Raw genomic sequence first — 21,973 nt, forward strand, 5'->3', positions numbered from 1 at the left:
AGGACATGGGGTGGGAAGGTGAAGCTGGGGCGAAGTGAGAGTAGCATCGACATATATACACTTCTGAACGTAAAATAGTTGGCTGGTGGGAAGCAGCTGCATAGCACAGGGAGATCGGCTCGGTGCTTTGTGACCACCTAGAGGGGTGGGATAGGGAGGGTGGGAGGGAGGCTCAAGAGGGAGGGGATATGTGTATGCATATAGCTGATTCACTTTGTTGTACAACAGAAACTAACACGGTATTGTGAAGCAGTTGTACTCCAATAAAGATCTATTAAAAAAAAAAGGTCTAATGAATCAATACAGGCCAAGTGTGGTCAGCATGAAGACCCTGCAGGTCCCAATAAAGGAGGATTTGATCAGCTTACTTTTTCTCAACAATCCTTGAGATCCTTTCCCATCTTGGTATTGGCTGGGAGAGCAGAAAAGCAGACACTGCCAAACCACTGACCTCTCTCCCCTATGGAACAAAAGCCTTAATCTGCATGGGGAAGAGCAACAAAATTGTCACATTAGGGCACTGGTGGAAACCCTCTGTGGCTGAGTAAGACAAGAGGTTAATAAAACAAGAAAGAAAGGGATAGAGACAGAAAGGAAGGAAGGAAAGAAGGGAGGGAGGAGGAACTTTCTCCCCCTGAGAGAGAAGCAGGAATATGCACAGAGCATGCAGAATTGTAGTGAAACTACTCTGTATGAATCCATAATGGTGGATACAGATCCTGGTACATTTGTCCAAACCCATAGAATATGTAACACCGAGAGTGAACCCTTAAGTAAACGATGGACTCTGGGGGATATAACTACCAGTCAGTGTAGGTTCACTGACTATAAAAAACATACCACTGTGGTGCAGGACGCTGATAATCAGGGAGGCTGGGTTTGTGTGTGTGGATACAGAGGATATATGGGAACTCTCTGTATTTCATGCTCAATTTTTCTGTGAACCTAAAACTGTTCTAAATAATAAAGTCTACTAAAAAGAAAACAACCAAAAAAAAACCTCTGTCCCTAAGAGAGGAGCTGGAATATGTGATGCCAGGCCCAGCACTACAGCTGAAAGAGGGATGGGAGCATTTGTGAAGGCTGCACCCCCAAGACTCAGGTTCGCAGGGCCCGTCTAAGACAGAGCCTGGCTGAGACACAGTTATTGGAGAATGCTCCCCTCCCCTGCCGGCCACCAACATGCCAACATGGGTCAAGTACAAAAAACAGTGGAATACACCTAGAACTGTAACAGAAATTCGGCACTACGGGCATTAGGTACTGGATAAATCTGTTGTGGAGGGTGGGGTGCTGCCCTATGAGTTGTAGGTTATTCATCAGTATCTCTAGTCTCTATTCACTAGACGCCAGGAGCACACCCCAAATTCAAAGATGTCCCAGGCAGCGCCAAGTGTCCCCAGGAGGCAAAATCACCGTAGTTGAGAAACACTGCACTAGAGAAAGGTCAAGCGTATGGTGTCTGGAGGGCAACCACGGCAACAACAAACTACAATCTCAGACCACTCTCGACCAGATTAACACACACCCTCACACTGAAGGACTGGCAGGAGGCAAAGTGTGTGTATATATATGTAATAGTATAATTTCACTATTACTGTCCTATACAACATGCCAAGCTTTCAACAAAATATTACAGGAACGTGAAAAGCAAGAAAAACCAGTCTGAGTTCTACTTCCAGAATGACAGCCAGGGCAGTTCCATGGATCCATTCCCTGGTGAAACTAGTATAACTCGTGAAATCTATTTAAAACATCTGACCATTTAAAGTCTAAGAAAATTGTCCTAAAAGCAAAGAGCAAATGAAGAAACATTTATTCAAAAAAATCTACTTAAATTTTGACAAGAACAGCAAGAGTCCTTGACATTTTAGCCATGGCCCACTCCCTCCTTATCTCGCAAAATTTACAAAAAATAGTAATTCACAATAGACTACAGGCCTAAATGTAAGAGCTAAAACCATATAACTCTTAGTAGAAAACACGGGTATAAATATTCATGACCATTAATTAGGCAATGGTTTCTTATATGTCACAGCAAAAGCACAAGCAATACAAAAATTAGATAAACTGGACATTATCAAAATAAACTTTTGTTCATTAATGGACACTATCAAGTAGGTGAAAAAATAACCCTCAGACTGGGAGAAATATTTGCAAAGTATATATATCTGATACAGGACTCGTATCTAGAATATATAAAGAACTCTTACAACTCAATAATAAAAAGACAAACAACCATTTTAGAAATGGGCAAAGTGTCTGAACAGACATTTCTTCAAAGAAGATATGCAAATGACCCATAAGCACATGAAAAGATGCTCAATATTATCGCCCATCAGGGAAATGTAAATCCACAATCATTAGATAACAAGTGTTGACGAGGATGTCGAGAAATTAGAACACTCATATATTGCCGGTAGAAAACAGTTTGACAGTTCCTCCATGTTTAAACGCAAAGTTACCAAATGACCTAGAAGCTCCACTGTGAGAGAAATGAAAACATATATCTACACAAAAACGTGTACACAAATGTTCATAGCAGCATTATTCATAATATCCAAAAATTGGAAACAACCCAAACGTCCATCAACTAATGAAGGAATAAATAATATGTGGTATAACCACACAATGAATGTTATTTAGCATCCATGCTACCATATGGATGAACTATGAAATCATTATACTAAGAGAAAAAAAAGTCACAAAGGAACACATATTATATAATTCCATGCATTCTGAAATATCCAGAATAAGCAAATGTAGAGTCAGAAGGTACATTAGTGGTTACCTAAGCTTTGGAGGGCTGGGGGTTTGGAGGGTTATGCTTAAGATGTGCAGGTTTCCTTTTTGGAGTGATTAAGATATTTGAAAATTGATTTTTGTGATGGTTGCACAATTCTGTAAATATTTTAAAAGTTATTGAATTACACATGTTAAATAGGTTGATTGTGTAGTATGTGAATTATATCTCAGTAATGTTGTTTAAAAAAAAAGAAAGAGAAAACACAGTCTGAAGAGACAAAGCAATCGTCATAACCAAACCCAGATATGACACAGATGTTGAAATTATCACACAATGAAATTAAAATAATTATGATAAATATGTTAAAGATTATGTTGGAAAAGGTAGACAATATTTAAGACCTGATGGGCATCTTCAGCAGAGAGATGTAAACTGTAAGAAAAAATCAAATGCAAATTCTAGATAACAAAACACAATAACAGAGATGGTGATGGTCTTTGACAATTTTATCAGCAGACTAGACACAGACAAGGGAAGAATCAGTGAACTTGAAGACAGACCAATAGAAATTATCCCAGCTGAAATATGAAAAGAAAAAAAGAGTGAAAGAAAAATCTAAACAGAACACATCATTCAAGGTCTAATGGGTAATAGCATTAGGTCATGCTACTGCATCACTGGAGTCCCGGAAGTACAAGGCAGAAAATGGGGCAGAGAAACATCTGAAGAAATATGGCTGAAAATGTTCCTAAATGAGAAACACAGCAAATAACAGATCAAAGAAACTCAGACAGTATAAAGCAGGATTAATACCAAAATAGAAAAAGCACACAAGTAGGCCTATCATATTCAAACTGCTGAATATCAAAGAAAAAGGTAAAATCTTAGAGGCAGCCAGAGGGAAAAAGCAAATTACCTACAGAAGAACACAGCAGACGTATCATCAGATAATATACAAGGATGAAAACAATAGAGTGAAATCTTTTAAGGACTGAATGAAGAAAAAACCCACATCTCACTCTAGAATTCTATACCCTTTAAAAGTAAAGGAAAAAACAAGCCTAGTCATACAATAAAAACAGGGGGAATTCATTGCCAGCACATAAGATAAGAAATGTTAAAAGAAGTTCTTCAGGAAGAAGAAATGTGATATAGATCAGAAAGTTGGTTCTAAACAAAGAAAGTAAAATTGCTCTCCTTCTAGTTTCCTACAGTGGAATCCTGGATTATTGATTTTAGATCTTTTTTCTAACATATGCATTCAATCCTATAAATTTCCAAGTGCCACATTTGTTGCATCTGCCAAGTTTGATAAGTTGTATTTTCACTTTCATTTGGTTGAAAATATTTTTTTAAATTTATCTCGAGAGTGTATCTTTGACTATGCGTTATTTAGAACTGTGCTGTTAATCTCCAGATATTTCTGAGTGTTTCAGCTACTTTTCTGTTATCTAGTTTAACTCCATTGGGATCTAGTTCTAGTACATTTTTTTGTAGATTCCTTAGTGTTTTCTACATAGATGACCATGTGGTTTATGAATAGGGACAATTTTATATCTTTCTATCAAATACAGATGTCTTTTATATCTTGTGCTTGCCTACTGCATTCAGCTGGGAAACTGATGAAACTCACTGGGAAGCCACCAGAGGGGTGCCTATGGAAATGGCCAGGAAGTTACTTGCTCGGGCACCTGGGAGGTTCCCCTGGAAAGCAGCTGGGATGCCCACTGAACTTGCCGCCTGTATGGGTGCCACTGAACCTTGCTGGGGGCTAAGGAACACTAAGTGTCTCACATTCTCATGGCTACCACACACAGCACACTAGTCTGGAAGAGAAGCTCCTTCCCCATGCAGTGTCCCTCAGCACGGTCTATTGCCAGAGTTTAACATCATGCCACCTAGCAAAGGAGATACGTTTACAGGGTCCAGCTCCAGGGTCACACAGCAGGGCAATAAGGCGTGTATCTGGAGCTAAGAGCAATAAACTGAAAACTGGCACGGTCCATTCTTCGGTACTCAGCTTCCAAATGCATCCTTCTGTTCACATTTCAATTTTCATAAAACAACTCTATTTTTCCACCTAACACAAGAAAAAAGTCTCAACGGTCGTTGCACCCATTCTGGCTCTATACATTACTCAATTACTCCTCAAATTCAGTCAGTCTTACTACATTTTCTGTTACCTAAAGACTAAATTGTAAAGTTAGGCTCCAACTGCTTGTATGTAAAATTACACTTGGAAGAAGACAGAAGAAGATTAGCATACGCGAACGCCCACATGTATAACAGAGAGAAAATATGCAAAGCTTCTACATGTCCTCACTTCTGTACTGGGCCCGGGCCCAAGGTCCTAGCTGATATCTATGGCTTCCTTCTTTTGCTACCTATTTCTTTTTTTTTTTTTTTTTTCCAAGGTTCTTTATCTAAAGGAGAAAACTTTTCTAGAGATTTCAGAAACAGTAGTAATGTTAATGACCTAATTCAAATTGACAACAGCATGACAATTAACATATAAAATTTCATATCTATAGATGAAGCTTGAAACTAAGTGTCCCTTAATCAACTTATTCCTGGAAACAGCTATTATAGGAATAACAAGAGACACTGATTCCAAAACTGAGATTTTTTTTTCTTTTTCTTTTTCTTTTTTTTTTTTCCTACTTATTTCTTCCTTCACTTGCCCTCAGCCTAAACATAAGCTGGTCAGGGGTCTTTACTTCATGCAAGGATGAAACTCTTCCTTCGCGAGTTCAGGAACTGATTTTCCAGAGTTCTATCTTCTTTTGTTTCTATGTTTCTGGAATTTTCCACATAAAGTCCTTCCTCACTCCATCACACATCACACATCACACTCCTCACACATCACCCAATTTCTCCTCGCTAACCAGGCTCCATCACTCCAGCCAGGAGAGGTACCCCTTTTGCTTCCTAACGGGTTGGTAGCACCTGGAGGCCCAAACGTCCATATGACGGCCTCCTCTCCTCTCAGTAGCACCTTTGTTACGCCCCTGGTGGAAGCCCTGCCCTCTTGCGATGGAAAACCTCAAAACCAGGCGGCTCCACCTTGCCTAAAGGACAGCGAATGTTCCAGATATGAGTTCCCGTCGCAGGCCCCAGAGAAAGCGCTCGCGGCTTTTCCTTACAACTCCAGGAGGCTGGTCCACACTATGTCCTCCTGTGTTTCAAGGGGGCAAACCGAAACCGGGAGGGGCCAAAGGAACTTTCTCCAGGTCAGTCACAGCCAACTAGGGCCCTCGGTCTGCGCATCTTCCCACCGAAGCCGGCGCTACCACCTAGGCCCACCCCTACCACTCCTCAGGTGAAGCTCATTATCTCAATTACCTCCAGCCCTCCAATAGCATGGGCGGCGGGCTCTTTATCCCCAGAATACGCAGAGCTTCATTATCACCGTCATAAAACCAGCGCGTCGTGCACACACGTCCACTCCCCGGGCGGGACGCGAACCAGCGGGAACCCGTGCAGACTCCCCCCCGCCGCGCCTGCTTAGGAAGCACAGCCCAAGAAGGCCCGCCCGCGGCGTTCAGCTCTGCGCAGGCGCAGCCGCTCGCTTCCGCCTAGGGGCGGGGCCAGCGCCGCGGGCCTGTCGGGTGAGCTCAGCCCCCAGCGCGTGTGAGCCTACGGAACGCTGGGGCTGAGGCGGCATGGCTCCGGACCGGGGCCTGGCGTCGGCGACACCGCGGGAGAAGCCCAGGACAGGGGACCCAGGCGGGGGCTCCCGGCCCCGGTGCCGTCGGAGCCCGCCGCTTCCTGCTTTGTCTCTACCTGGTGGGATTCCTGGTGAGTGCGTGCGGGGCTGGACGCGAAGTGCCGGCTGCGTCCGCGACCTGGCACCCGATCAAGGGTGCTTTTCCTTGCAGCGGTCTGCCTGGTGATGCCTCCCTACCTCTCAGTCCCGCTCTTGCCCCGTAACGCCCTTACCTCTGCACCTGACCACAAATAAGGCCTGACCTTCGCGCCTGCACTGGGTCCAGTTCGCGCCCCCCAATCGCAGCCCTGCTGTTTAAGACGCTCCAGCACCAGCTTCAGGTGTGACTGCGGGAGTGGTAGGAACACACAGGTCCTTTTTACCAGGCCAGGTGGGGAAGTTCTGTTGGTCTTGGGCAGAATTAGGTACATTTTCCTTAGGGTTCCTGGTAGACTGGAATGCTTAAAAATGCAAATCACAGTGAATTATACACATCTGCCTTTCGACAAACTGTTTATATATTGCACAAGGCAGGTTCGGTTTTGTTACGACTTGTGTGCGCGTCCTGGTTTAATAAGGACAATTATTAATTTCCCATGCAGAATGGGAAGATTAGAAAACTGAGTGTATGGTAGGGTAAACCATCCAGCCAGCTGGCCCTCCATTTATTCATGGAATTTCTGAAAACCTGTTATGGGGTAGGGGTTATGGAGCTCCAGGAACTGTAATACACATTCCCAACTGGGAAGACCTTGCAGTATTACCAACTGAGCTTGTGTTGGTAATTCCTGTGCCATTATATGCGGGAACCCTACATCTGCCTCTTCACCCCTCTTTCCCCAAGTCTAGGCCTGGTTCAGTTGCCCTGGTTGTGAGCTAATCCGGGTTAGGGCAGCCTTGGGACAAGGACCCAGGAGGATTTCCTCTTTGCTGGGCCTGGGACTTCATCTTGAAGACAAAAGGAGCTGGTCAGGTTTAAGTGTCAATGGGAGAAGGCTGCCTTCTGAGGCCTTGAAGATGGTCCCCAAGGGGCACTGGGTCCTGGCAAAGAGGAATTACTGTTTTCTGCCCAGATGCAGGTGAAGATCACGACTCCCCAGTCTGATGCCTGACTCGAGTTAGGACGCGGTGCTTAGCTAGGAGAGGAGCAGGGAGACAGCCTCCCTCCCCATCCTCAGTGCAAGGTGTTCAACAGTCTTTAAAGTTTAATGTTGAGCTAGTAGTTGTTAAGACAACGATGAAAGCATATTCATCAAATCCCTTAGACACAGAACTGTGAGACACCCAGGGAGGGCAACGTTTGTGCCAGGATCTCTGTCTCCAGTTACCGTGGCAGACCCCACCCCAGGCTCAGTGCTTGGGGTCAGAGCCTGGCTCTCCTTCTGATCCCATTTCTTTAATCTTAGTTCAGGCTCAGGATGTGGTGCTTCTTCAGCCTTCCAATCCAGTCACCCAGAATTCAGAACCGTCCACTGTGGGTGGTTCTTCAAGTTTGGAAAGGGAGTTCTGTGTCATCCATGCTCGGGTAGGGGATGGGGACCACCCTAACTCAGATGGTACTGGAATCTGGCTCTGCCAGATGAAGAGGATTTGGACCCTTACCTGGAAAGTCCAGACCAGGGTTCAGAGAGTTTTGGAGACCAACATGACGAGAATGCAAAATAGTTTGAGATTTTTAAAATAAATTTGCAGATCACTCACTATGACCTTCCGATACAGATTTAAATATTCCAAGCTTCTCGTATGTTGGCTACATGCTGTGCACATGGCACAGTTTAATCTAGCAAGCCTGATGGAAAGTTTTAATAATTTTAATAATTAGAAAGAAGCATTAGGTCTCTAATATCTTAAGGAGAAAATGTAAGATTTCCCAGAGTTAAAAGAGAATAGGGAATTTTTTAATGGAAAACGTTGTAAACAATTAAAATATATGCCACTTTGGGTATCCTTGAAGAATCTAAAGGCTCTTTGTTAGCTAACATCTAAGGAATATTATACATAATTTAGTTGTTATTTTTAATATACCTAGGGATGTAAAGACCCCTAAGACTTTTAGGAAGATGGTTTCCAATTGGAAGAGGAAAGGAATAAGATGAAAGCATTTGCCAGAATGTTTTGTTTTTAGCTTTTATCTGTGTTTCCAGGTTTTAATTTGTTCAGGAAGGAAGACTAAGATGACCCTCTAGGTACTTTTTGATTAGCATCCTAAGATGATGCTAAGATCTATGATTGTGGTCCTTTCTTTCCTCCAGATACCCGGAGAGATTTAGATTCCATTTAATCAGCTTTAGTCAGGTGATAATTCTTTTTTTAAAAAAAGATAATCCACTAATCAAGAAATATTTGGGTTCCTACCCTGAAAAGGGTCCTAAAACTTTAGAATGTATTCATCAGATATCACTGAGAGAGGTAGATGTTCCCTGAGAAAGGTTTAAGTGGTCCCCTCTCACCTGATTTCCTTATAAATGGTTATAAGCACATGACCAGTTGCCAGATTTGAAGTGCACTCAGAAGAGGGTGGTTTTGAAGAAGCTATGGCTTCAGAAGAAGGGAGAAGTTGCCTTTTATAGTCATGGAGAAGTCAATTTTAAAACAGAACTTCCTGAGAGGAAAGAGCTAGCAGCCGGCTAGAGAAAGATAATATTTTTCAGGCTCACTAAGTGTTAAAGTAAGTCTGCTATGAGTTGCTGTTTTCATATTTACCTCCTATAGATTTCAGCCTGACTACTTACAGCTTCCTCTCCCCTTCTTATTTAGAAAAATCATTTGAAATAAATGACAAGTGGTACTGGGAATTTTTTTGGAAAAAAGAATCTTGTTGGACAATTGAGTTTCCTTTTCTGAAAAATCCAGAAAACTCAATAGCTAGCTGATGTATTTTGAGTCTTATAAATCATCAGCAGGCTGATGGGGCAAAGCTGATAGTAAAGCCCAGAAGAAATAGGCTCAGAAACAGAGGAAATTTTAAGTAATCTTAAAATTGAAATAATGAGCCATGGTTCTGGTATTATAAATGTGTCAGCTATGTAAGGTCACTGGATATTAAGTATATGGCCATCTAAAGCTGTAACCATGGAAAAGGGCCCCTAAGAAGCGTATTTGGAAGTTCGTGTTTCTATGTTAGGTTAATGTACAGCCACCAAGAGAAGGAAGCAAAGGATTAATTGTGGAAGAAAAAAGATATTTCTATTTAACCAGGATTATAGGAAAAGGAATTTGGGTTGCATATAAAGAAAACTCTCTGTGTGTGTGCAAGATGTGTTTGTCCTCTCCTGAACCAGTTGTAGCAGGTAACCAAGTGACAGAGGAAGGAAAACAAAACTTAAAGGAAAAAATGTCTTTCTACTAACTCAAGAGTATTAGCCCAAACGATCAGTACTTACCCCAGAATTGAAGGAAAGAGAACACGTTTCCACTTCTGCTGTGTCAGACCTCCCTCAGCCATCATGTCTCTTAATGTTCATCCCGTTTCTACCACGCAGGTACTGTTATCCCCATTTTTTACAGATGGCAGCACGGACGCTGGTAACATGAAATAACTTTCCAAGGGCACATGCTTAGTAAGTGATGGAGCTGGAATTGAAAACCTCTGACCCCAGGGCCCATGCACCTTCTGTGCCTTAGTGAAGAACGGCAGGCCACCCCCTAGTACACCAGCCTTCTCTCTTCTTTCTGCTGTACTGAGACTTTCCCTTCAGGTCTTACCTCGTCAGGCTATAGACGGCACATGGGTCTCCTTCCTTGACTCCGGGAGGAATTTCACATTATTTAACAGGTGCTGCTTTGCTCAGAAATACGCATTATCCCTCCCTCTTGGCTCATTTCATTACTCCCCATTTTTTAAATTTGAGGAATGCATGTAGTACATGCTCCTTGAATATTAAGGATCAGTGACAAAGAAGCTAAAGTTAAAATGGATTCTCAGGGCGATCCAGGCATTTACAGGTGGCAACTATTTTTACACATTGTATTTGGATTCCTTGATTCCTTGAATTTGATGAGTATAGCTTACTGTAGAATACAATTTTGAGTTCTTGTTTGCTCAAAATTTTAGATACTGTGGGGTTTTTTAAATCAGTTTATAATTAGGATCACCACTTTAAAAACACCCAGGCCTCAGTTTCCAATTTGCGTTAATGAGCATTTTGTTCCTTAGGAGTTGTTTGGTGTTAGCACGGTCGTCCCTTTACTGAGCCTTCACGTCAAGTCTTTTGGAGCGAGTCCAACAGTTGCTGGAATAGTAGGTGAGCAATCCTGCACATTTTCAGGGCACTGATTTTCCACCCCCCTGAACTGAGTACCTGAAAACACATCAGTCTTTTAGCTAAGTAATATCCAACGGTGAACTGAAAAGGGTATAAAATGAATTTTCAGACTATTTCAAAGTACGACCCTGGAGCAAATGTAGTTCATCTTTTCCTAGACTACGTATGTTCAGAGAGGTTTCCAGGTATAGCATCACCCCCATGCCCCACACCGCCTGTGACGTCACAGGTACTTACTGAGCCTCTCCGGGGAGCTGGTTAGGCATGGACTCCTGCCTGCGGGAACCTGTAGCCTAATGTTATAGTCATGGAGAAGTCATGACTTCTCGCCTCATGCAGGGTGAGAAGGACTCTCTCAAGGTCCCTAAGGGTGACCTTTGCCTCTAGTCTCTCTCCTGCTTTCCCTCCATTTTATTCTGAAGGGCTTTTACTAAAAATTATATTAATTTACTCTTCCATCTGAAAAATTATTATGGGGTAATTTACTTTTTAAAACTGGTCTTTTTTCCCCTAATGTTTTTCTGTTATTTTCATCCATTTTTGTGATGGGTCTAGCTGATTTTATAGATATCACTTATGTTTTTTACAGGCTCCTCCTGCGGCGTTTTGCAGTTCTTTTCCAGCACATTGGTGGTAAGTCCTCTTCCACCTGGCAACACATGTTGAAAGTATAACCCTACGCCTCTGAGGCCACCCATCATGGCTGTAGTAAAATAGGGGGTTGAGGTTTACCGAAAAGGAAGTGTGCAGACGGTGAGGACTGGCGGTGCCCTTATTTCAAGAAGGATCCCTCGGTCATCTCTCTCCCTCAGTTGACCTCTGAGAAGACATAGGCCTGAAGAGATTGCGTGGCTGGATCTGAAAGGACTCGCTGAGTCAGAATGAGAGCCCGCTTTTTAAATTGTAACATGTTTTTCCCATGATTCCCTGCCAAATTTGTACTAGGAGAAAAGAATGTAAACAGAAGTTATTACCAGTTTTGTTTGTTTCAATTAATTGACAGTCATCAAATCCATTCAGATCTTAGGATTCTATTTGAAGTTGGGCCTTTTTGAACTACATGGCTTATCAATTATAAAACTTAAGTGTATAGACGGAGGAGCCACTGGGAGTGGTGGGTTGTACACCGACCGCAGGGGGTAGAAAGATGCAGAGCTGATCTCGCCACTGCCACTTCTCACCACGCAGTAGTTTGCAGTTCAGAACCTTTCACTGATGCGCCCCTTCTTTCCTGCTCCTGTGTGCCCTCCACTGCACCATGCTGGTCCTGAGGCCTCGGTGTCCAGTCATCCGTGCAGTACAAACAGAATGGTCAGTTTTGTCCCAGGGATTGATCAGCTGTGACCTTGGTCTAAATAGCTGGTCTCACAGTGAGTGAACACCATGTACATACAACACTATGTTCCCAAAGAGTGGCTCATGTGTAAAATATATTTTATTATTTGTTTTTGTTAATGAATTTATTTAATTTTGGCTGTGTTGGGTCTTCGTTGCTGCGCGCGGGCTCTCTCTAGTTGTGGAGAGCGGGAGCTACCCTTCATTGCAGTGTGCGGGTTTCTCATTGCAGTGGCTTCTCTTGTTGTGGAGCACGGGCTGTAGGTGCGTGGGCATCCGTAGTTGCGGCACATAGGCTGAGTAGTTGTGGCTCATGGGCTCTAGAGCGCAGGCTCAGTAGTTGTGGCGCACGGGCTTAGTTTCTCCGCCGCATGTGGGATCTTCCCAGACCAGGGCTCGAACCCGTGTCCCCTGCATTGGCAGGCAGATTCTCAACCACTGCGCCACCAGGGAAGGCCCTGAAACTACTTTAATACTCTTAAAAATTCTTCTTTCACAAATTCCAGCTCTCATGACCCCATTTAGTACAAATGAGAATGGTTTTGATGTATAAATATAAAAGTTGGAATTTCTGGGGCTTTCCTAGTTTCATGTGATGTATGATTTTCTCCATAGTGACTAATTAAACGTTTCCATGTAACTTAATATTTTAAACTTCTGTACGACATTTCACAGAAACCAGGAGAAGCACTCCTTTGTCAGCGTACACACATACAATTTGTTTGGCAGATACTGTAACTGGAGGCCTCGTTTAAATTAGAAATTTAAGTAGAAAAAAAGCCTCATTTAAATTAGAAATTCAGTTACCACTCATACTTATGACTCAGCAGGACCCAATGAAATAAAAAAGGGGAAAAACATTTGAATATTTAATTCAAAGTATTTCGTTACAGAAGTGAAAATCAGAAAAGTCACCACCAGTATGTCCAGCGTTAAAGTCGGCTGGGCATCTCACGGAGGGATTTTCTCCACCCTACAATACGAGGATGACGGGTCCCCATAAAACCTCTGTGACAGACTGAGAGGTCCCGAGCCATCCAAAAGAATCAATAGGCCATGCAGGTTGAAACGTGACCATCCATTTACAGTAGCTAGGTTAACTCTGCACACAGAAAAACTCATTCCCTGACCAGACCGGTATGAGAACTACCCACAGTTTATTGACTATTCTTAGAGGTAGTCAAGTAGAATTTTATTTGAAAAAGAATTGTAGAAAACTAGAAATATAAAAGGGATTGGAAATTGATGTGCCAGCAGAACACTGAAAACACTCAACAACTAACTAACCATGTGGGTATTTGGCCACCATCTGCTGACCGACCGTCTGAGGGTGTCAGCCACGTGGGGAGTGAATGACATTGGGAAAAATTCCAAAGGGAGCTGTCATTTATCGTGGACGAGAGCTATGGTCCCTGCCAGGCAACAGGTACCAGCTGGGGCTCTCACTTGCCTTGCAGGTAGGTTGAAGAAAGGACCTGGTTGAAATGTGGGATATAAAATACCAGCAAGCTGGGACTTCCCTGGCGGTCCTATGGTTAAGACTTTGCCTTCCAACGCAGGGGGTGCGGGTTCAATCCCTGGTCAGGGAGCTAAGATCCCACATGCCTTGCCACCAAAAAACCAAAATATAAAACAGAAGCAATATTGTAAGAAATTCAATAAAGACTAAAAAAAATTGGTTCACATCAAAAAAAAAAAACAACCCAGCAAACTACCCATTTTGCTCTAAGAGTGGAGAAAAAAAAATGAACCAGAAAATCCCAGATCACCAGACAGTTCTGATTCATGAGCCTGGCTTATTCAAGCTGACGGAGGGAATCAATATTCAGTGTTCAGGCCTCAACAGATAATGTCACAGCTACATCAACTGCACAAAGAAACCCTTCAATCACTCTTGAAAGAGTAAAGTATGCACTTGGAACTAATAAAATATTAGTTCTCATACTTGTTTGTGAAATGCCAGTTTTAACATAAACATGATTTGGGCAATGCAACAGATGCAAAATGTGCTGAGACATGTAATAAGTAACTGCTTCTCGCTTCTTATGTAAACAAACATGCCCGCCCCCCCGCCAGGTAAAACGGTACACCCCGACTCCAAAACTTAGCAAAAGCCGAAGGGAGTTTCACCCTGAATATTTGGGGGCATATACAGCAAGCGCATGTTTCTAAAAAGTGTCAGACTTTGGGGCCAATTTCTAATGGTCTGCTAACTGACAGAACTGCTCCCAATAACCGGCCTTAGCATCACATATAAAGAAATAAGCCCTGACTTTGTAAATAGTTCAAATCAATTTTTTTGACAACAAATATTAAAGACCCATCAAAATTCCACAATCACAGTGGAACTCTGGCCGGATCAAGTGTTGTTTGAAACAAGGGAATCATTTACAAGGGCAGGGATGTTTCTGTACTGCAGAAATTTAGATTGTTGTGACATTTAGTTAAAGGGTTTCAACTCCATACCCTCTCCTCCTGTAGTGTCTAGAAATTAATAATTTCATAAAAAGAAGGTACAGAGAAAATACTAAAGTCAAATTTCTTTTTCATCGATTTTATCATTCCACAGATAAGGAAAAATTTAAACTGATAATAAAGATAAAATGACATAAGTGTTCCTTCTTAGAAATTTACACAATGTCATCCAAGTGTTTTACCTGACTTTTAATTGGTGAAAGCTGAATTTGGTCTACGTGCTTAACAAGAAGTATCATAATAAACATTTCCATGTTTTTCTCCTTCCGTTCCAGAACGTTAGACTCCTTCTAATATTTATTAATCTAGGACACCAAGAAAAATCAGGAAATTCATTTTTAAGATCATTTTACATCTCAGTTTCCTTTTCAGATTTCATAAACTGTAACTTAGTCTTCAAACTCTCAAAAATATACATCACATCTCTTGGTGAATCATAGTCCTATAATGAAAATTCTAAATTAAAAGTCAGTTTTAATTTATTTCCAGCAGATGAAATACATATATATATTTTTATATATAAATATTTCCATTTAAAATTAAGAATTTTGGCACAGGGTCCTAAACTTGCAGTTTTCAAATTACGTCTACACTGCTTTCCACTGATCAACCTGGGAGAGTTTGGGAAAGAAATCGTGCACTTTTTGAACTTGTACCTTGTGTGTTTACCCTTCCCTCTGTCTCATGCCCAACAATCTAGCAGTATTCCAAGATTTTAGAACATGAGAAAAAAAGGTAGAAGATTTACTTCACGTTGGTGGAGGAAGAAGGAAGGGATAAGATTTACGGCTGAGGATTTCTAAGTACCGGATCTTCTTGTTGAATTTATTCATCTTTTTCCAGCAATTGTAGGTGGTCACTTGTCTCCTTTGCTGTATCTCCAATGTGAATCCAAGGGACTACATGAGTGGCTTCATCTCATATCTAAACCCAGAAATTTTGAGTCTTGTTCTAGTCAAGTTTTAAAGAGGGGGTTTTTCTGGGAAGAGTGACAGGCCAATAAAATCTATCGTCTGAGAGATTCCAATATTAATCTTTAATGATTATGTTCCACTTCTTGTCTTTCTGCTGTACTTTTAAAAAGTACTCAGATGAGTAGAATTCGTTTTTAGATGAAGAATTTGAGCTACTACTTTCTTGAGGGGGGAGAGGTAAGAAATTACAGACTAGTGCAAAAAAAAGAGAACTCCCACATTCTCCAAAGTGCTTCCTGCATAAAATTCAAAACCTGAATTCTCACCAATTGGTTAAACATTGGAATATTGTTTATCCCTACTTTTATCTTTGTCTGCTTGGAGCCTCTGTCCTGGATTCAAAGTTCTAGAATGTGCTACAGAAAAGGTCTAAAGCAGGTGGCTGCAGGTGGGCGTGACAGGGGGGTCTCCTGCATCCTCCTCCCAGTATTGCACAAGAGAAAACCCTGCAGCCAGCTGTGCAGGCGCTGCCCTGTCATCTCCACACCCACCACGTGAGGCCAGACTTCGTCACAAGCTGGCTCTGTGTCTGGCATACAGCATAAGCTGGTGTCACCCACACAGCCCTTCTCTTTGTACCATTTAAACACGACGGGGAGACGGAATCTAGATGTCACCCAAAACACGCGGTAGAACGAGGAACAAACTGAAAACCAGCTGACTCTCATCATTTCATAGGCGCTACAGTCTGGGAGCCAGGCCACGAGGTTCTGCCTAGATGCTCTGGCTGTTGCCATCCTCGGGGTCTCTGCTCCGTGCCGTACTCTTCCTTAACCAACTGGCGTCAGCCCAGGATCAGGAAGCACCTCCACCCTGAGCTGATGCCCCCCATCCTCTAGGAGCTGCCCTGGATGCCATGGAAAGGTGTTCTGAGTATTTTCAGTGCCGTTCACTGAAAAACTAATTACAGATGTACATATTTTTTCATAAATAAAATCTGAGGCATATATGTATATATTAAAACTTTCACCAACAAGGGTGTGTTAAAAATTTCAAGTTCTGTCCTTCAAGTTCAATAAAGGCACACGTGGCTTTTTTTTCTTCAGGCTTGCACAGAATACAACTGCTAGCAACAGGTCGTATGAGACATTTTATGGGGCTTTTGTTTTCTTTGATTTTCTGCTTCTTGGGATAAGCATTTGCCCCATGGATCAAAGGCATGGCTCTACCACCCAAGGACAGTATTTAGATGCATAGAGGGTTGGAAGTGGATTCCCTTGCTGTGTCAGGTTGCTGGGTAACCAGCCACAGCTGGGCAGGGCCGGTCCCGCCAGGTCTGCTTTGGCCATTTCCATTAAGGCTTCTCAATCCCGAATCGACCTTTCCGGTTTCCAGGTTCTGATGCCCTTCGGACCAGCCTAGGTGGCGCCTTGGGTCGGATGCCTTCGTTCATACGGTCGCCCCGCATGGAGCCAAAGTGACCTTTGGAGAGGAGGGGCTGGCAGAGCACGCCTGGGGCCTGGGGGCCCCCCTCTTTACTGTGGGCAGCTGGGGAGCTGCAGGGCTGCCCTTGCCTGGAATCAGCATCTACCTCGTTCTTCCATTCCATTTTATAGGCCTGGGGGTCTTTCTTTGAGAACTGTTCTGGCAAGAAGCGCCTGGCTCGGGGCTGCAGGTTGAGGACGGTGGTCCCGACGTCTGGGTCTGAGTCACTGCTGTTGCCACCTGCCAGAGAGCAAAAGGACAGCGTGGGCGGGCCTTTTAGGGAGAAGGTGTTACAGGCGACTGGCCAATACATTTGTGGGTCTGGCACCTGCTGTGCCCTCCCTGGGGCTCTGGGGGTCGGGCAGGGAGGCCAGAGGGCTCACCCCGACTCCAGCTGAGTCCTGGGCGCGTGCATAAGTCCCGCGAGCACGCGTGTCCACAAGTGTGTACTCTTGCTAATTCTGAAGAGCTTCCCATCTGCCAGCCACTGTCCTAAGCACTTTTAAATGCATTAACCTACTGAATCCTCATAACCACCCACTTTACATATGAAGTAACTGAGGTTCAAAAGATATTAGCAAGTGGTGGAGCTGGATGTCAAACTGAGACCACCTGGCGGCAGCTGTGCGCTCACCTGCCCCGTCAGAACGGCCCCAGGGGGCTCAGTTCAGTGTCTGGCACACGGTAAACAGATCAGTAATTAGCTGCTATTATGAAGATTCTTGTCTTGATCTAGGATGTACAATCTCATGCACAGCTTTATTTCCTTTATATTTTCATAAAATGGTCAAAACACCAATATGGCTTGCAATCTACATAAAGATTACCATCAAATGAAGAGATGTTAGCCGTCATGTCAAAGCTTTAATAATTACAGCCAGAAGTCAATTATATAGTTGCCTTTATGAAAATATATTAAAATTATTATGAACATTTAAAGTTAGAAATGTTGTAAGAGTAACAGAATTAAATTTAAACCTTTGAAGACTGACAACTTTCTATTTACCTGTTCATCAGCCACACACGGTGACATCTGCTTTTGCTACATCGAATAGAATCGAATAACTGATTGAATTACGCATAACGTGCGCAGAGCTCCATGCCAAAAGGATGCAACACTAATAAAAGGTCACCAAATTATTATCATAGATTTGCAAACGACTGAACTCATTGTCCTTAAAAAAGAAGGAAAAATTTTCTATTTTATAAACACTAATAAATAAGTTTAAAGTCTTTTTGCTCCAGCTGTATTCAATACCTGCATTAGAAATATTCTTTTTCTTTTGTAGCTTTTCTGGAAGCTTTGTATTTTTTGGTAAGGATAAATATCGGGAGGTTGAGGTGGAAATCTGTAAAAAAAAAAAAAATAGAAAACCTTGTTTAGATGACACACATGTCATTTATTGTATTTTACGGGCTTAGAATTCTATGTCAAACCTAACCTTGGTGTTAAAAATTAAAATGTTAGCTCTGGATTCCGAAACTACTGGGTGAGGAGCTGTAGGGATGGGGAATAAATTTCCAAGTAATAGTCATTTTATTTAAAATAGGTAAAACCTCTCCTAAAATATCATGGAAATCAGGACTACTAAGGAAAACAAAGTGGGACCCTTAGGAACAAGGTATGAAAACCACCAGCTTTTCTTAAAGAAAAGCTACAGAAACACCCACTTATGAAAGCATTACTAAAAGAGACTTAGAACCTACATGGATAGGGAGGAAGATACATGAAACATGTAGCATGTTTAAGTTGTATTTACTTTCACAAATCTTGAAAATGACAGAACAGAAAGTATTACTATAGCCAACTTGCTGGCATTTCCAAAGCCACAGTCTCTAGTTTCTTTAACTTTTAATCGATGCTGCCACATTTCACATGTAAAAAATAATAAGAATATTGTTCACACATAACCGTTTTGGCCTCTGACAGCTCAGTATAGAACATTATTGAGAATGAGATGCACTGCCTGCTATGTCCGATCAGTCCATCAGAATATCCTTTTAAAGTAGCTTCCTTATCTATGGCAATGCCCTGGACCAAGCCGAACGCTGGGCATGCAGCATCTGAAACTCCCCTGACGTGTGCGCGCGCGCACACACACACACACACAGCCTCCTAGAAGTTTCCACACATGCACGCGCGGCAGCCCCCCTTCAGGGTGCACCCTCTCCCTGGAAAGGTCAAACAAGACTCCAAATGAAGCCTGGCCCTTCCATTCAGTTTAAAACTGTACCCTGACAGGGATATCAGCTCTGTGCTTTGTGACCGCCTGGAGGGGTGGGATAGGGAGTGTGGGAGGGTGAGATAGAGAGGGTGGGAGGGTGGGAGGGAGGGAGACGCAAGAGGGAAGAGATATGGGAACATATATATATGTATAACTGATTCACTTTGTTATAGAGCAGAAACTAACACACCATTGTAAAGCAATTATACCCCAATAAAGATGTTAAAAACAAAAAAAACCTGTACCCTGTATGACCCTTCTCCATCCTCCCAATCTCCTTCCTCAGCCCTTTTAGGTTTATTTTGTCCACAGCACTTACGGCGTCTAACATAACAGATACTTTTCTTATTCTGCCCATTCCTGGTGACCTTCTCCCCCACTAGAATGTGAATTCCACAAGGAAGAAGAGCTCTGTCATTTTGTTCACCAACGTATTCCAAGTGCCTAGACAGTGTCTGGAAGGTGATAGGTGTCCGAGCAACGTCTGGAAAGACGTGATGATGAGCTCCATCCCAGGATTCCTGTGAATCAGCCCCCCAGGGCCATCCTGGCTTTGCTGTTGGAAGCCTTCCGCGTCCCAGAGCCACGAAGCCCCCTTACCCTGTGCTCCCGATTCAAGCTGCTGTCCTTCCGAACGCTTTCCCGAAGGCTGTGCCTTCGACGGATCAGGATCTCCTTGGCTTGCCTCTCACTCGTGTCGGCAGTCAGATTGTGTCGGTTGTAGGACAAAGTCTGAAATGAAAACACAAGCAACATATTACAAAAACGATGATCACTGCCCGGAAATTCCAAAACTTTACTCCATTCCTTTGGCTTTGCACCTCTGATAGGTACTTAACAGTGAATGTGCAGAGGGGAAAAACAAGAAGTATAGAAGTTAACATTCTTTCAAATTTTGAACGAATTCATGTTCTACCAAATCTCAATTTAAGGGTAACAGTGGTAGGAATTTCAAGTTATTTGCAGAGATATATGATATATCGGTGTCACAGAAACCCTTAGAACTGTGCTGGGCACAGAGAAGTGCTCAATTGATATTACCTACTGTTATTAGCTATGATGAAGATGGTGATGGTGGTGGTCTTGTCTAAATGTGTCAGAGCAGGAGCTGTACTTTATTCATTTGTATCTTCTGCAGGGAATATAGTGCTTTGTTCTATTCATAGATATATTCAATACATATATCCACACATGTATTCAATAACTATGTATTTGATTCAACCAAATAAAATCCTCTACTTAAGAAAAAAGAATTCATGTTCTAATGAGAGTTGGTGAATACTTTTTTTCATTGAAAAGTGTGATCTTTATAAATGAGAAAACGATCGAATTCATCAAGCACCTTTGACTACCTTGAAGTACCCTGTCTATAGGTACCCATCAGTAGTGGCCGGGGAAAAACACAAGTCAACTCATACCTTCCCTATTGAATAGTAATTGCTAGTATAGAAACCAACCGCTTTGGGCCACTTGGTGGCGCCATGACCCTCTATTAAGTCAAGAACATTTCTTGTTTTCAAATTGAGAAAAGCTGCTGGCTCCCTCACTAATGATCATGTCCTGGTATTTGAAGCCATACAATTTATAAACGAGGGCTGTCCAGGGCATAATATTTTTAGTTTTACAAGCTCTAGAGAAATCCACTTCCTAAAATAAACTGTATTTAGTAATTAAATTCATTTTCTGATAGAAATAATGTGTACTTCTTGGGAATACCCTTATCCCCAGAACTATATCAGACCTAGCAGAAGTAATAAACAGAAGTAATGCAGAACAGCACTCAATTCCTGCCTTGAGGAACTGGCTATCTTAGTTGGGCACTGAAAGCTAACAAAATAATAACTAAATCACGAAAGGAGGTACTAGAACTGCGTGGCATGTAGGAGCTCTAAGTGCTACTATCCCATTCAAAGACAGGTCTGGGAACAACATAGAGGGCATTGGGGAAACCTTAAAAATTGGAGAATATGGATGGACTGACAGGAAGAAGTGGGACATTCCAAGTGGAGACACAGGGGGGAGCAACACAGTCCAAGGAATGAATTCAGACCTGTCCTCCGTGGGCGTCTGGGTGGCTGAGGGAGAGGTAGAAAGGGGAACTTAAAAATCGATCCCGAAGGCTGAAAGAATAGTTAGTTTAGCCTGAAAGCCACGACTGCTTTGTCTCATTTTAAATAGGAGGATGCTGTGTTAAGAGGGGCTTGAGGAAAAGAATGGAGCAGCCGTAATGTCGGATGGAACGGGCTGGTCTGTGGGGAGGCCAGCTAAGAAGCCACAGAAATGACCCTGATGTGAGTGACTGGGACCCCTGACAACTGCTGTGTCCCTGTGCCACTTCACCTCACTGTGCCTCAGTTTCTTTATCTGTAAAATGGAGACAATAATAACACCACTTGTTAGGGGATTAAAAGAGGTAATACACGCGACGCAGAGAAATGGGGCTCGGCAAACTGTATGCACTGTTAACTGTATTATTAGCAAACTATGAGAACGAGGTGTTAAAAATGGAAATGGTTTGAAGGAAGTGACTCAGAAGATACAGGAAAGGAAGAAACAATCACACTTTATGAACAACAAAGAAGGTTAAATACATTTTTAAAAGGCTTCTTCTAAGCAATAAAGCTATTTCATTAAAAAAATTTTAAAAGAGCAATCAATTGCTTTCCTCACCGTTAGATAACACACTTTTTTTTTTTTTTTTAATCTCCAATCCTTTGGTAGCAGAACTCCCAGCTCCCTGGGTCTCCAGCCTAGAGCCTTGACCAAGATGTCTGGGAGGAGGGCAGTACCCTAAAAGGACAGACCCTGGGGTGGGTCTGAGG

At 42.6% G+C, this 21,973-nt stretch overlaps 2 protein-coding genes and 1 long non-coding RNA gene across 3 annotated transcripts in view; 1 reads left to right on the top strand and 2 right to left on the bottom strand.

Annotated features, from left to right (window-relative positions):
* Positions 1-6,153, bottom strand: part of TMEM182 (transmembrane protein 182) — a 66,584-nt gene extending 60,431 nt beyond the window's left edge. Inside the window, exon 1 of the mRNA XM_029231455.1 lies at positions 6,089-6,153. The gene's annotated coding sequence lies outside the window, so the exon portion shown is untranslated. The remainder of the gene's footprint in view (positions 1-6,088) is intronic.
* Positions 6,154-6,363: 210 nt separating this feature from the next.
* On the top strand, positions 6,364-12,213 carry LOC114900830. The gene is made up of 3 exons (XR_003794952.1): positions 6,364-6,544; positions 10,609-10,696; positions 11,307-12,213. It is a non-coding gene; the product is annotated as an uncharacterized LOC114900830 (long non-coding RNA).
* Positions 12,214-16,638: 4,425 nt separating this feature from the next.
* Positions 16,639-21,973, bottom strand: part of SLC9A2 (solute carrier family 9 member A2) — an 85,435-nt gene continuing 80,100 nt past the window's right edge. Inside the window, exons 10-12 of the mRNA XM_029232319.1 lie at positions 19,752-19,883; positions 18,185-18,275; positions 16,639-17,166 (exon numbers count right to left, since the gene is read on the bottom strand). Coding sequence (XP_029088152.1) covers positions 16,796-17,166; positions 18,185-18,275; positions 19,752-19,883 — 594 coding nt within the window. The 3' untranslated portion in view covers positions 16,639-16,795. The remainder of the gene's footprint in view (positions 17,167-18,184; positions 18,276-19,751; positions 19,884-21,973) is intronic.

This window comes from Monodon monoceros, unplaced genomic scaffold (assembly GCF_005190385.1).
Source record: "Monodon monoceros isolate NGI ecotype Baffin Bay Population unplaced genomic scaffold, NGI_Narwhal_1 Super_Scaffold_19, whole genome shotgun sequence".
NCBI lineage: Eukaryota > Metazoa > Chordata > Mammalia > Artiodactyla > Monodontidae > Monodon > Monodon monoceros.